We start from the raw sequence: 13,917 nt of genomic DNA, 5'->3' as shown, positions 1-13,917 counted from the left end.
TAGCCTCTGCTGCTGCCTCCCTGTCAGAAGATTCTTAAACTAATGACATAACTGCGAGTATGCAGTCATTTCTAACAAGGATCTTAGCTACTGATCTATACCAGTAAGACTAATGTGTCACTACTGTCCTTTCAAGCGTTAGCACATGCACATTGGCAGTTTTCTGGGCTTTGACAAACAACTGGTATCAAGTATTTCTGTTAGAGACGAAACTGTAAACTGTTTGCAAAACTGAAAATACTGATGAAATTCTTTGTATTTTCTGCATAAAATCACCAATGACAAGGTTAAGTCTATGGGAATGACAGTGTGTGTACACTACTTGTGGTGCTTTTTCCTGGAAACGGGCCTGTACTCCAGAAAAATATCCACTCATTACACTGGCCCTGTCATAGCACTGTCCAACACACTTTGACTAGTCAAGGCTGATACCCTTTAGTTTGGTGTAAATGAAGTCGACCAAACTCTCAGCCTCAACCTTGCACATGTGGTAGAAACCTATGGCCCTATCTTTGATTTTCAGGTCATGAACATAGCGCACTGAGATTGCAAGTTGCTCTTTTTTCGAGAGGTGTTTTGTCTTGTCAGCAAGAATGGCAAAATATTTTGCTTCTCAAACTTCTTTCACGATAGAACTTTTGATTTCATTTCCTATGACCTCAATGCAGTCGTTTTGGTACTTGTATGACATGTAACGGCCATAGGCCTTGCAAGAGTTTTTCATCATGTCCAGGTTGATTTCTGTTAAAAGATGTAATGTCTCTATGAAATTCCCTTGATTGGCGCTAGTACGTTTTAGTGGAGCTTTTATGTACTGTCTATTCTTTAGTATTTCCTTTTCGCGTTCTCTGGAGAGGCATGACACAACAGATTTGGCCACCTCCATCTCAATAGCTTTAAACTGGGTCAAAGAAATGGTATATGCCTTGTGTTGGTTGCTGTTTTTGTGCTGCCATATCAGTTCAGAAATGTCTTTTCACTTTATAATCGTACGTCAATGAATGCTCTAGCTCCATACCTTTCACCTGATCTTAATGAAGATCCACTGAAATGTCAGCAATTGAAACAGAACACCGATTCCTGTTCTATCAAATATTCAAGCCATGGGTATGCCAAGAAATAGGAGCTGCTAAATTTTCATTTGCAATTCCTGATGGTGGTGGATGGATAGTCAGTCAAAACTTGTTGGCAGGGTTATTATATGGGTTCATGCACAAATCGGTACTTATAGTTGGCACATAAATGTGCCAACTGACAGGGTTAATTAATTACTGGAGACATGTCAATGTCTTCAAGCCCAGAAAGGACTTTACAAACTGCTGCCAACAGGGTGACCATAAATTAATTAGGGAGAACAGCAAAAACAGGATACTTTCTTGAAATGTAATAATTGTCGAGTATCCTGAATTTGCTATTTAGTAATAATTCACAGTAGAAATACAATAAAATAGGAGAAAAAAGTAGAACAAGGACAAATAAACAAAGAATTACATGGTTGAAATTGAGCACCTCCAGAAATCAGGGGAGGGCCATGGCCCCCATCTACCCTCTCCAAATGGCGCCACTGTTATTGTAGCAGTTACCAAAAAATTTAAATCTTTAGCAACTGACTTATCTATATTGATAATCAGTTTGTAATATACAGGACAAACACTAGTGACTGATTCATGACCATTTACCTGATCTAACACAACTTTTTGTTTTATTGGGTCTAAGAGAGTAGAGGTTCAACACAACAATAGTAGCATGCAGGTTGGGAATTGTGGGTTTTGGCATTCATAAGCACTAGCTTAGTGGTAAAAACCATGAGTAGTTTCAACCACTTTAGGAAGCCTAGAATAAGCAAAAGCAAGCAGAATGGGAACCCTCGTAGGAGAGTTAATAACATAAATCAGATTTGATACCTTCTTTGAGTCCAATTTTTTAATACAATCAAGAATATCTTCCAGATTATTTGTAGAAGCTTTTGTGCTGATCAACAGGGGACAACTATCATCAGGTGCCAACTTTGCCCAAAATTAGTTTTTTGCATTAGCAGTAACACTGCATTCAAAAAAATATGTTGCATGTTGAATAATTTCCTCTTTAATTCCATCTTCCCGGTTATTTTTACACAGTGTTCATTACTGCACAGTGTGCATACTAGCAATTATGCATTAGCCTAACCTTGACATGTTTCTTAAAATCAAAATACTGATTTGTACTATTTAAAGATAGGAATTGGCCTTAATTAGTGATAAAGAGAAATGTGTAGAATCACTTTACAAAAGGTAAAAAGAGTGAGTAAAGTAATTACACAGGTGTTACACTTATTAGACTAAGAAATTCCATAGATGAAATTTAAGAGAATAAAAGTGAGATTTTAGGAACAGGAACATGGTTTTTTAAGTGATAGTCAGTTTGGATTCAGGAAAGGCCACTCTACTGTTCATGCTATGCAACATTTTCTTGATTTTCTGAATGCATCAATGGAAAGTGGTGAAATGGTTTTATCAGTTTTTATAGATTTAAAAAAAGCATTTGACATGGTTAATTCTGAAAGTTTAATTGATAAGCTAAGGTCACTTGGAGTCACAGGTAGTATTTTAAAGTGATTTGAATCTTATTTGATCAGGGAGGTTGATACGTGTATGTTTTGATGATGTTATATCTAATAAATTTTTTGTAAATTGTGGCGTTCTGTAAGGTTCTGTTTTGGGTCCTTTGTTATATCTTGTATATGTAGTTACTATACAGTTTTATGTTCCTGGTGTTGTTAATACTCTTTTGCTGATGACATGGTATTGTCAGCTGCTGCAAGAAATGCCGATGATCTTTTGGAGAAAATTAATCAAGCTTTAAGTTGTCTTTTAAATTTTTACAAGGATTAGCTGTTTATCAGTGAATGTTTTGAAACTCATTTTATGTTGTTTAGTCAGAACAACATTTGAGTCCTATTGAGTCTTTTCTTAGTAGGGGGCCTCCCCCAGGCCACTCAGCGCGTCCCCAGGTAGCGGATAGGGGAACACTTTACCAATATGTAGGATACCTTCACAGAAGGCCCGGACCAAGGGGGGACCTAGTTCCTGGGGGTCCATAATTGAAAGTGGGACACCCTCGCCTGGGGGTCAGAAATACAGGCGGAGGAGGAGGAAGGCCCCTCTGATGTACACCATGCAGGGCCTACTGGCGTGTGGACATGTCCTGGCGGTTACACACCTTCCCCCAGCAATGGGAAAAATTGCTCGGCGTCGCAGACCACCGAACGGGAGGATCCCTTCCTAGAGGGGCAACTGTGAAGGGCAGACGATCCAGCTTCATGGAAAATGGCCTCTGCTAAGGGTAGAGAGGAGGGGCTTACCGCTACCCCGACAAATTAGCCAAGAAACCCCTTCTCTTAAATACAAATTATGAAAATGGTGAATAAGAAAGTAAGAACTCGTGCTACCGCATCCGGGGTAACCGACGGTATGAGACCAAGAATTGCAAATTGCAACAATGAAAATGATGATAATGATGATAATGTTGATAATGCTGATAATGATGAAAATGAAAATTATTTTGTTACCGCGTCCGGGGCAACTGACGATCATTTATCCGATCTGACGACTCTCCAGTCGGAGAAGACTTCGTTTATCCGAACCCCAAAAACATATCTCTCACTAGGAACGCTAAACGTGCACACATTAGCCAAACCAGGAAAAAGGGAATTAGTCCTAAGTGAGATGAACACCGTCCATCCTGTCTCTGAACGTATTATCACTATTTGTCTGAAAGGAACCATTGCCAATATGACCATAATCCAAGTTTACACCCCAGGCTGTCCCAGAATGACCAAGAAGCTGAAGAATTCTACAGCCAACTCCAACACTGTTGACACGGCTCAGAAGAAAGATGTTCTGTTCGTGATTGGGGACTTCAACGCCATTATCGGACACTCAAATGATGGACTTGAAGACGTCATGGGCAAGTTCGGGCATGGGCGGCAAAAACCACAGGGGTGAAATGCTCATTGAATTTTGTCAGGATAACAAACTTTTCATAATGAACACCATGTTCCATCATAGAGAACAAAGGAAAGTTATTTGGAGATCCCCTGACGGCCGCACTGCAAACATGATTGACTACATACCTGTTGGCAAGCAATGGAAATCATCAGTACTGAATACAGTCTCCATAGCCGGTGGTGACTTCAACTCGGACCACGTTCTAGTCATGTCTGAGCTTGGTTTGTGTATTTGGAAGCCCCAACAGCTTAAGAAAAGCTTACCAAGATATTGTGTCGATCTGCTGAAAAACATAGAAACAAGGAACAGGTATAGAACAACACTCTCAAGTAAGTTGTCAAGAATCCAACCCATGGAAGCTCCAACAGCAGAAGAAATTGACCGATTGGTCGACGAAAGCGCATCCATTATCAGAGAAACTGCTAGTGAAATCCTGGGAATTCAGACCCATTCAGATAAACCCTGGATCACCCCCGAAATTATTGATCTATGTTGGCAGAAGCGCGTCCATGCTAACAAGGTAGATTGACAAAGCAAGGACGAGTACAAGAGGCTGAAGCGCCTAGTAGAAAAGAAAATCCGGCAAGCTCTACGACACTACGTCAATGATAAATGTCGTGAGTGTGAAGAAGCCTTTCAAAAAGGTAATAGCCACTTCATGTACAAGAAAGTCCATGAACTGTCAAAAAAGAAGTCATCAGCCGCTCCTACACTGTTAGAAAAACACGGGCTCCAAATCACAGACTCCAAGGCAAGACGAGAACGTTGGAAGGATCACTTCAGAGAAAAACTGAACCCCACAATAACGCTCGACCCGAACATCTTACTATCTTTCCCACTACCGCAGTACCCAGTAGACCCAAGCCCTCCCCCACTAAGAATTGAAGTACTCTCAGCAATAAAATCTCTAAAAATTAATAAAGCCCCAGGCCCGGATGGTATTCAGTCAGAACTATTAAAAGCAGGCCCAGAAGAACTGGTCGATATCTATCACAAAGTCATAACAAGTGTCTGGGAAACGGGCCACTTCCCCAGATCTTGGGCGAAAGCCACCATCATCCCCCTTTTTAAAAAGGGGGAAAAGGGCGACTGTAACAACTACAGACCAATAAGTTTAACTAGTCAACAGGCAAAGATTCTTACAAAAATACTCCTTGACTGTATGAAATCTCTGACAAACCATATCTTAGGGGAATACCAAGCAGGCTTTTGATAAGACCACTCCACCATAGACCCGATTTTCTCCATTTGGCAAATGATGGAGAAGTATATCGAGTTTGCAAAAGAGCTGCTACTACTCTTCATTGATTTCAAGCAGGCTTTTGACTTGATATGGCGAGATGGATTATGGCACACCCTGCTACACTATGGAGTCCCTGAAAACATAGTAATCCTGACAAGAGACATGTATTCACATTTCATCAGCCAAGTCCAAACGCCCGAGGGATTGACAGAAGGGTTTCTGACATTAGCAGGCGTTCTTCAAGGTTGTCTCTTGTCACCCCACCTCTTTACCTTTTCCTCAATGCAGCGCTGTCATTTGCCGAGACTGTTGATGGTGCAGAAATTGGAGGGAAGCTTATCAATAAATTGGCATATGCAGATGATATCCAAAAATTCAACAGTCAAGAGCATCTACTCCAAGCTGACACCAACAAACTAGTGTTGGCAACCGAGGCCTTTGGGATGGTTGCTAACATAGCCAAAACCAAGGTTAAGCGGGTGTCTGGAGACCCTACTCTAAGAAACATGCAGCTAACAATAAAAGGGGAGCCAGTAGAAAATGTTGACTCCTTTGTCTACCTAGAGAGCCTCCTAACTTCTGATAATGACTGCTCGAGATCGATCAAACAAAGACTTGGCCTGGCAGGCACCAGCTTCAAGAATCTCTTACCACTCTGGAAAAACAAGACTCTGTCAACTTCTCTGAAGGTGTGACTCTTCAACTCCCTCATAATCCCAATTGCTTTATACTCAAGCAAAACTTGGTCAATAAAGGCTGACGATGAGCAAAGAATCTCCGCATTTGAAACTAAATGCCTTAGACGTATTGCAGGGATCACCTACATTGACCGAGTCTCAAATGAAGACCTCCAAAAACTACTCCGTTGTCCCCGCACCATCATGGACTGGGTCAGAAACCAGCAACTCCGCTGGCTTGGCCATATCCAGTGAATGTCGACCAACCAGCTCCAAAAAATCACATTCAAAGGACGGGTTCATGGCACACGCCCCAGAGGCCGACCTCGTAGGAGATGGACCGACAACTTCCAGGCCAATAGCCTCCCCCAGCTACTTTGTATAGCACCAGATAGATCAAACTACCGTCACCACATCCATCATTTGTTAAGAAGAGAAGAAGCTCCAATACAGCCACAAAGGCCAGACAGTACTTAAGTCAAGTAAGTCAAGTCAGAAAGAAAGTCCAGTTGATTTAGGTCGAAAAATATTTCTTTGTAATATGCCATTGAAACAAGTAGCTGTGTTGAGATACCTTGGTTTTCAGCTTGATCAAAATCTGAGTTGGAAAGCATGTAGTGATCAAGTGGCAGCTAAGGTATCTAGAGGGCTTAGTCTGATTTGGCGTCTGAAGAATCAGTTACCTTGTTCTGCCCTTTTAACTCTTCATCATTATACTGTCATGCCTTATTTTTCTTATGGTTGTGTGATATGGACTAATGGATTTTATACAAATTTTAAATGTGTTCAGGTTTTACAAAATGAAGGTATAATGAAGTTGAAATAAAGTTACAAATAAAGTTAGACTACTAGGAAATTATGTCCATGGTGAAAATGATACAGTTAATTGTTATAAGAAACTCACGATTCTTAAGATTAGCCAACTTCATGATTATCAACTTGCTATTTTTGTATTTCATAGTATTTATGGTTTGTCCCCTGAAATTTTTTGTCAAATGTTTACAAGGAATTCTTTGTATCACAATTATAAGACTAGAAATACAAATGATTTGGTATACAAGTGTTGCAGCTCTCAGAGGGCAAGTTTTAGTCCCAGGTTTGCTGGACCAATAGCATGGATTTCTTTACCAATGAGTATAAGGGTATCAGAAAATGTTAGTACGTTTAAGAGTAGACTGAAGAACCACCTTCTGGGAAGAGACTAAGTAAATAGTTTAAATAGAATGGCTTATTGTCTTATTTTTTAAGTGGGATATTTTTTCTTTTCTCTATCTCTCTCTTCTTTATTTTCTTTTCCCACTTTTTTGTCTTATTTTTTTTTGTTAATGTTGTCAGTATTGTTGTTCATTTAATGTTCATCAGCCACTACTAACAAGTCTTTGACTTTATAAAGTGGCTGATGTGGTTCTTTTGTATATTCATGATATGTATAATAAAAGTGTCTCTCTCTCTGAAAAAAAAAAAAACTTTTCAGTTAGATTAATAATTGAGAAGTATCTGTGTCATCTGAACCCTTTATTCCTGAATTTTGTAGATTATAGGCAGGTATTTAATTCTGATGATAGAAAAGTTTTAGTGAAGGTCCTGTCTTTGCATGGTATACCAGATTAGTACATTACAGTAATCAGAGCTATGTGCAAGAATAATATTACGTGGATAGCTTCAATTACCTGGGCAAATTCAAGAAGAAAGACAGAAGATGCAGCAAGAGGAAAAAAGTAAAAGTAAAAGCAAGAGGACGCAGGGTCTTTTTACGTATAGTCAAGGAAATTTGGAAGAATAGGAAAATAATTGCTAGCTTCTTTGCTTATTTATACATATACATAAACATATATATATGTATATATATATATATATATATATATATATATATAAAATTCAATCAAAATAGACCTTGTATTTCAAATTATCTGCTTCTGGTATTAATTTACTGTAATGCACTGGTTAATAGTTTCCTCTCTAATGACAAAGCAGAATGTTTGGTTATTTAAGATAGTTGGCCAGCTAATCTACTCAGATGAAGCCACATTAATGACCAGAGTAGCACATGGAAGCGTACTAGGTCTAACCCCTTTCTGTATTTACATCAATGGCAATTTCAACCATGTGCATAATAATATATACTTTTTTGCTGATGATCATAAACTTTTCAGCTGTGAAAATTCACAGAATAGCCAATACCAACTCAATTTACAATCCAATCACAAAAAGGAGAACATCTAGTCAAAAGAGAAGAAGAAAAGGACATTGAGGTCATCATTGACAACAAGTTGTCAACAAAGAAGACTGGCAGAATAACTCCCAGTCTTGGTCAAAAAGACCAAGACTAAAATTAGCATAGACAACTACATGCTGAACATGGCATTGGAACTTCGACTTGTTGTCAATGATGACTTCAATGTCCTTTTCTTCTTTTCTTTTCACTAGATGCTCTCTTTTTTAGTGATGGGATTGGAAACTGAAAGTGATTATTATATACAGAAAGAGCATAATAAAAGGGCATCCAATATTAAATACCTGTTTTTATGCTTTTCACATATAATAATCACTTCCAGGGGACAAGTAATTGTTGTCACAAAAACTGATCATCACTAACACTGAGTTTAAAAAATGGGAAAAATGGCAGTCATTTATTAGTCAATTAGCCTATTCAAAAGTAATATATTCCAAAGGCACTCTTTTATAACAATGTAACTCCACAGCAACTTGAATATTTATCTAAAATGATAAACGTTTTACAGATGTCTCTAAAACAGATATATTTTCTGTGCAATAAATGTTGTAGTAACCTAACAATAGCAAACAGAAAAAGTAGACAAACATTCTAGATCATTTTCTTTATGCAAAATAACAGGTTATTGATTTTATAGGCCAATAGTTTTATTATTTTCTCAATTGAAGCATTGTATAATTTAGTTTCTTTCTCACCATTTTTGTAAAGGAAGGCAATCAACTATTTTTTCTCAATTTTCTCCTTTGCTACTGTTATGGCAGATTACTTCACAGAAAACATGCCCTTAAATATAGAAATCAGGAAAACATTTGGGCTTTTGCAAATTCAATTGCCTATTAAATTAGATTATATGCATTTAGAATGCATCAATGCCTTTGGGATATATTACTTTAAAGTAATGGATTTAATAGTTGAACAGAGTTTTTAGCTAATTTTTAAACTTTGCATTACAGTCTTAAAACTATAGAAAATGTAATAAGTTACATTTTAGGGCTTGATTAAGGGCTCTAAATTAAATTTCTGCTAGAATTTATTATCAGCTTAGATTCCAAAAGAACATAAAAAAGGCATCATATGATGTAATCACTTTCTTCCAAGCTAAATTATATGCAAAAGGACAAATTTACCACTGAAATTATATAGGCTGTAGGAATTTCTCTGCTGTTTGTTTATTGATTAATTAATTTGAAGAAAAGAGTCACATATAGAAATTCAGGGATCCTGTGTCTGGTAAATCTGTTTATGATAATAGGAGAAAGGCAGCTATTTTTAATGAAACTTTTTAATCCTTCTTTGAAAATCCTGCTGCTCATGTGCAAGCACCTTTACTTTTTTGGCATCTTTACTGCAAAATGAGTTGCAGTTTGATGATTCAGATTTTGTACCTGAACATGCTGAAAAGATTATTCAGAATATTTCTGGTGATAAAACCCCTGATATTGATGACATTTCAAATGTTGTTATGCATGAATTGGCTTCTTGCTTCTCTGTTTAATCTTTGTTTAAACCCTAGTAAATGCCCTGTTGCATGAAAAAAAAAAAAAAAAAAAAAAAAAAAAAAAAAAAAAAAGTGATAGAACCTCTTCATAATGGGGGATTAAGGTCAGATTTCAGTAATTATAGTCCTATTTTAAATGCTTCAATTTTTCTTGGATTATCCTTAAATTACCTTAAATTGCATTTGCCAGCAAGATAAGGTGGTAGATCCTCCTGTATGGAAAAGTAATTATGGAAAAGGTAGGTGTTGATTGGTTCCAAAATTATCTTGAAAAAAAAAATACCTTTTGGTATGTACCACAACATGGATTTAGGAAAAATAGGTCTTGTAATACTCAGTTAATGGAAGTAATCAATGATTTTCAAATGATGGCTGACTTAGCCCAAAGTTTTGATGTGTTTATGTTGATTTTTGTAAGGCATTTAACAAAGTTTCAATACCTCTACTGATACAAAAATGCCACAATTATGGGATTTGAATTGAGAACTATGGCTTGGATTACAGATTTCCTCATAGAATGTTAGGATTGGTGTGGTTTTATCTAACCAGTGCAGTGTTTTGAATAGAGCCCCTCAGGGTAATTGCATGGGACCATTCTAATGCAAATTCAAATTTAAGCACTTTTTGACCTAACCCAACCTAACTTAACTTAACTATAAATAATTTTGGTGCTGAGAAAATGTAGTATTATTTCATTGAAAATGATCAAAAATACATGCTTTAATTAAAAATTTGGCATCAAGGAAGAAGAAAATGGCAAAATAATTTTTTTTTTTATCCAACTTAGGCATGGAAAATAATTGCATGTGGATTATATATCATTAAAAGAAATGGACATGTAATAAAACAGTAAATTCAAGACCAATGTTTTAAAGTTTAAGACCAATGTTTTAAGCCTAGTTTACACCCCATATTTTGGTCATTTTTAAGAGCTCAAAAAGTGCTTAAAATTGAATTTGCAATAGAAGTGATTATTATATTTGTAACAAACATACAAAAAGGCATCAAGCAGTATGTTCACTTTATTGAAAAGACAATTATAAGAACTGTAAAAAATTTACCCATACTTTAGTCTGTATATCCATTCCTGAAAGTTTCATTTTCCTAGCCTAACCTCTTTCCAAGATAGCCCAAGAAAAGTAGTGGTAAAATTCTAGTTTAGTGACTTTTGGCTGTCTTGGAAAGGGGTTAGGTTAGGAAAAAGAAACTTTCAGGGATGGGTCTATAGGCTAAAGTATATCCTGGGAAGGTATTTCAAAGTACCTACCTCCACTCCTTCTCCCTCTAGAGGGCCCTGAAATTTGCCTATATACCTATTGAAATTTTGACAAAACAACATTTTACCTTAATTTTCAGTTAGGCTACCAGCAGCTTTTTCTCTGCCTTTATTTCTCAAAATGTAATTCCTGTTAGGCTATTTGAGTGGAATTCTGAGCCATATCAATTTTTTTTCAAAATTTAGGAAATGTATTTGCATAGGCCTATCTTTAAACCCTTATTAGCCTAATTGGGATTGAGCAAAGTTGTGAAACTGAAAACAATTTTGTTGTTCTTCATTCAAGCAGAAGATCTATTTTACAAGGTTTCACTTTTATAACACACATATTTTTAGAGGTCATCAAAGGTCAGGACCCTCTAGAGGGTGAGGAAGTGGAGGTAGGTACTTCAAATTACCTTCCTGTGACAAACTTTAGCCTTTAGACCCATCCCTGAAAGTTTCATTTTCCTAACCTAACCCCTTTCCGAGATAGCCAAAAGTCATTAAACTAGAATTTTACCCTAACAAAACCCAATAAACAGATGTGTAAACTCTTAAATTAGGCTAACGACATTCAAAGTAGACCTAAAACATGGCTAATGAAATTTATGAAGGATAAAAAGGGAAAAAATCAATTACTTGCAAAAACTGCTTTGTTCACAAGATTTGAAATTGCCTTTATCTACTCCTTTTACATAACAAAAAGACAAAATAAAGAACAGACAATTCCTATTTAAGCGCATCTTGAAGATATTTAAACGACTTCTTCACTTAGACGTCTAGTTACGTTATTAGTCTGCGTTCTCATTTGGTATTTTAGTCTCAGACCAGAAGCAAATTTTACCTAACGCTGACATCCCGTCTAGAGTTCCTTTTCGGTCCGAATGTTGTCGAAGGTCTTTTTTTCTCTCAAAAAGCCTGATTAAGTTTAGGTTGTGCATGAATAACAGACAAATTTTGAACTTGGTTGTCTATTTAAGATCCTGAAAAGGGCGAATAGGCAACTACTGGTCTCTAATAAAGTAAAAATGTATGATATTTCAAATAATTATGATACTGAACAGAGGCGCCATTTGGGCCAAATCTTGGGGTGGGCATGGGGCATTTGACGGAAATTGAGACTTTTATTATGAATCTAACCTACTTTCAAAGTTTACAATGATTAATAGCAAATAGTGTAATTACCCCAAGGGTCGTCAGGTAATTACGCTCTTTGGCTAATAGGCGTGCAGTTAGTTCAAATCATTTGAACAGAATGGATTATGTTGGACATAATGAATAATTATGGCCAGAAAAGGGCCCTTTGTGGTGGAAGCTTGGGCCCCCTGGAAAATCTGGGGCGGGCATTTGCCCACCCCTGACCCCCTCCCCCCCCCCAAATGGCGCCTCTGATACTGAAGTGATTCTTGATCGTTCGAATAAAGAAAGAAATGAATTTCGAAATGCTTCAAAAATTCTCTTTATCACTGATCATGACTTTTAGCCCACTCTTTGCAAAATATAATTGAAAGAGTTTTTTTTGTTGGGCTTTAACTCATTTTAGGTAAAAGATTGTTTTGAAGAGGCAGTCGCATTTTACAATTTTAGTAAATTCCTGTGGACAGGGAATAATTTGCATCAACCCCCATCAGGAATCGTATAAGAGACCATATATTTTTTTCTTTGTCTTCTGGCGACTTCATGACCCAAATGGAAGGCTTTGGAATCTCGAGATTCTCAACTACCCTTACTTCTGAGATGCCTTTCCCCTTCACTTCCTGAAAGGCTACCTCTGGTGCAACCAGGACCTGGTTGAACTTCGTTGAAATAAGGATGCTAGGGCTGTTTTTTAAAAAAGTTAAAAAAAACATTATTAGTTTTAATTCTCATATTTTAATGTAAGTTTATTTATATATACATATTTTCTCTCTCGTTCTCGTATTTTGCTGAAGACGGCCCTTGGACATAGGGCCGAAATATACACACAATTGATTTCCACTGTCTTGAAAAGACTTTCCTTATTGTTTTTACTTTATATTTGTTTGTTATGGAAAGGCAGCGTGGTCTTCGTCGCTATTTTCGTCTAAATTTTATGTCACCTAATTTCATGCTTCCTACCCCTGGGATATGAGTTTCTGAAACTCCTAATAAAACCAGTTGAAACCGTCTGAATTCGTCAGTCAAAATGTCGATGCGTTAGTCATTTGTTAACGTCGTAACATTCCAAGTTGCAATTTTCATGTTCTTCAAATCTTTGAAATTATTTTGGCCTCAGGAAAAGCAATGATCCCGGATACCAGTACAGGATGGGGACCAACATATCTTCTCAAGTCTACACCGAAGCGCTTAAGTCGGCTTGGAACCGGACAGCAAGAAGCCCCTGGGACCTCCAGTAAGTTGGAGGCTTTGTGCAATCCTGGGCCCGTCTTGGTCACAACATGGGTTTCAGCACTTGGCGATGCTCCTCTATCAACAAGAGTCGAAATCCTGCATAGACAGTCCCAAGCCTATTACCTCCTACTCATTATATATTCATGCCTACAAATATTATGCTACTACGGAGAGGCAACCTATAGTAGATAAATTAGCTAGGAAGAGGTTTTCAGCCCGAAAATGCCCATTAAAACAAACCAAGTCCAGAAAAATATCCAATAATCAAAATCCCGTGCGAGTGCTGTGTTGTTTGATAATGGCAAAATTCAGTATTCATGATCTATCCCTAGCAAATTCCTAGGATTTCCCGATTAGCCAGTTTGTATTATTTGGGTTTTGGATCCAAAGACTGCGAACTCAAAGTCAAGAGTATTTAAGTATTTGTTTTTTTTGCTACGAGTCACATGACACAGTTTCTTTTCGAGTCACAGCTTATGCAGTTTGAGGCAAATAAAGCTTAAGCTATGAAATTTACTAGCAAGGGTGTAATGGGAGCATTTGAGGAGTATATACATTAACCAAACATTTATATAGAGCTTTTCAAAGATAAGCTAAAAACGCAAATTGCAATTACTGAGCAACAAACTATAGCGGGATCGTTGGCGATTAT

The 13,917-nt window shown here is 37.2% G+C and overlaps 1 protein-coding gene across 3 annotated transcripts in view; it reads right to left on the bottom strand.

Annotated features, from left to right (window-relative positions):
• LOC136029543 (neutral alpha-glucosidase AB-like) overlaps positions 1-11,677 on the bottom strand; it is a 77,765-nt gene extending 66,088 nt beyond the window's left edge. For all 3 annotated transcript variants that reach the window (XM_065708013.1, XM_065708014.1, XM_065708015.1), the window contains exon 1: positions 11,535-11,677. In XM_065708013.1, coding sequence (XP_065564085.1) covers positions 11,535-11,638 — 104 coding nt within the window. In that variant the 5' untranslated portion in view covers positions 11,639-11,677. The remainder of the gene's footprint in view (positions 1-11,534) is intronic.
• Positions 11,678-13,917: the final 2,240 nt, after the last annotated feature.

This window comes from Artemia franciscana, chromosome 7 (genome assembly GCF_032884065.1).
Source record: "Artemia franciscana chromosome 7, ASM3288406v1, whole genome shotgun sequence".
Lineage (NCBI taxonomy): Eukaryota > Metazoa > Arthropoda > Branchiopoda > Anostraca > Artemiidae > Artemia > Artemia franciscana.
Note: the sequence above shows the minus strand (reverse complement) of the source record. Positions and strands in the feature narration are given on the sequence as shown.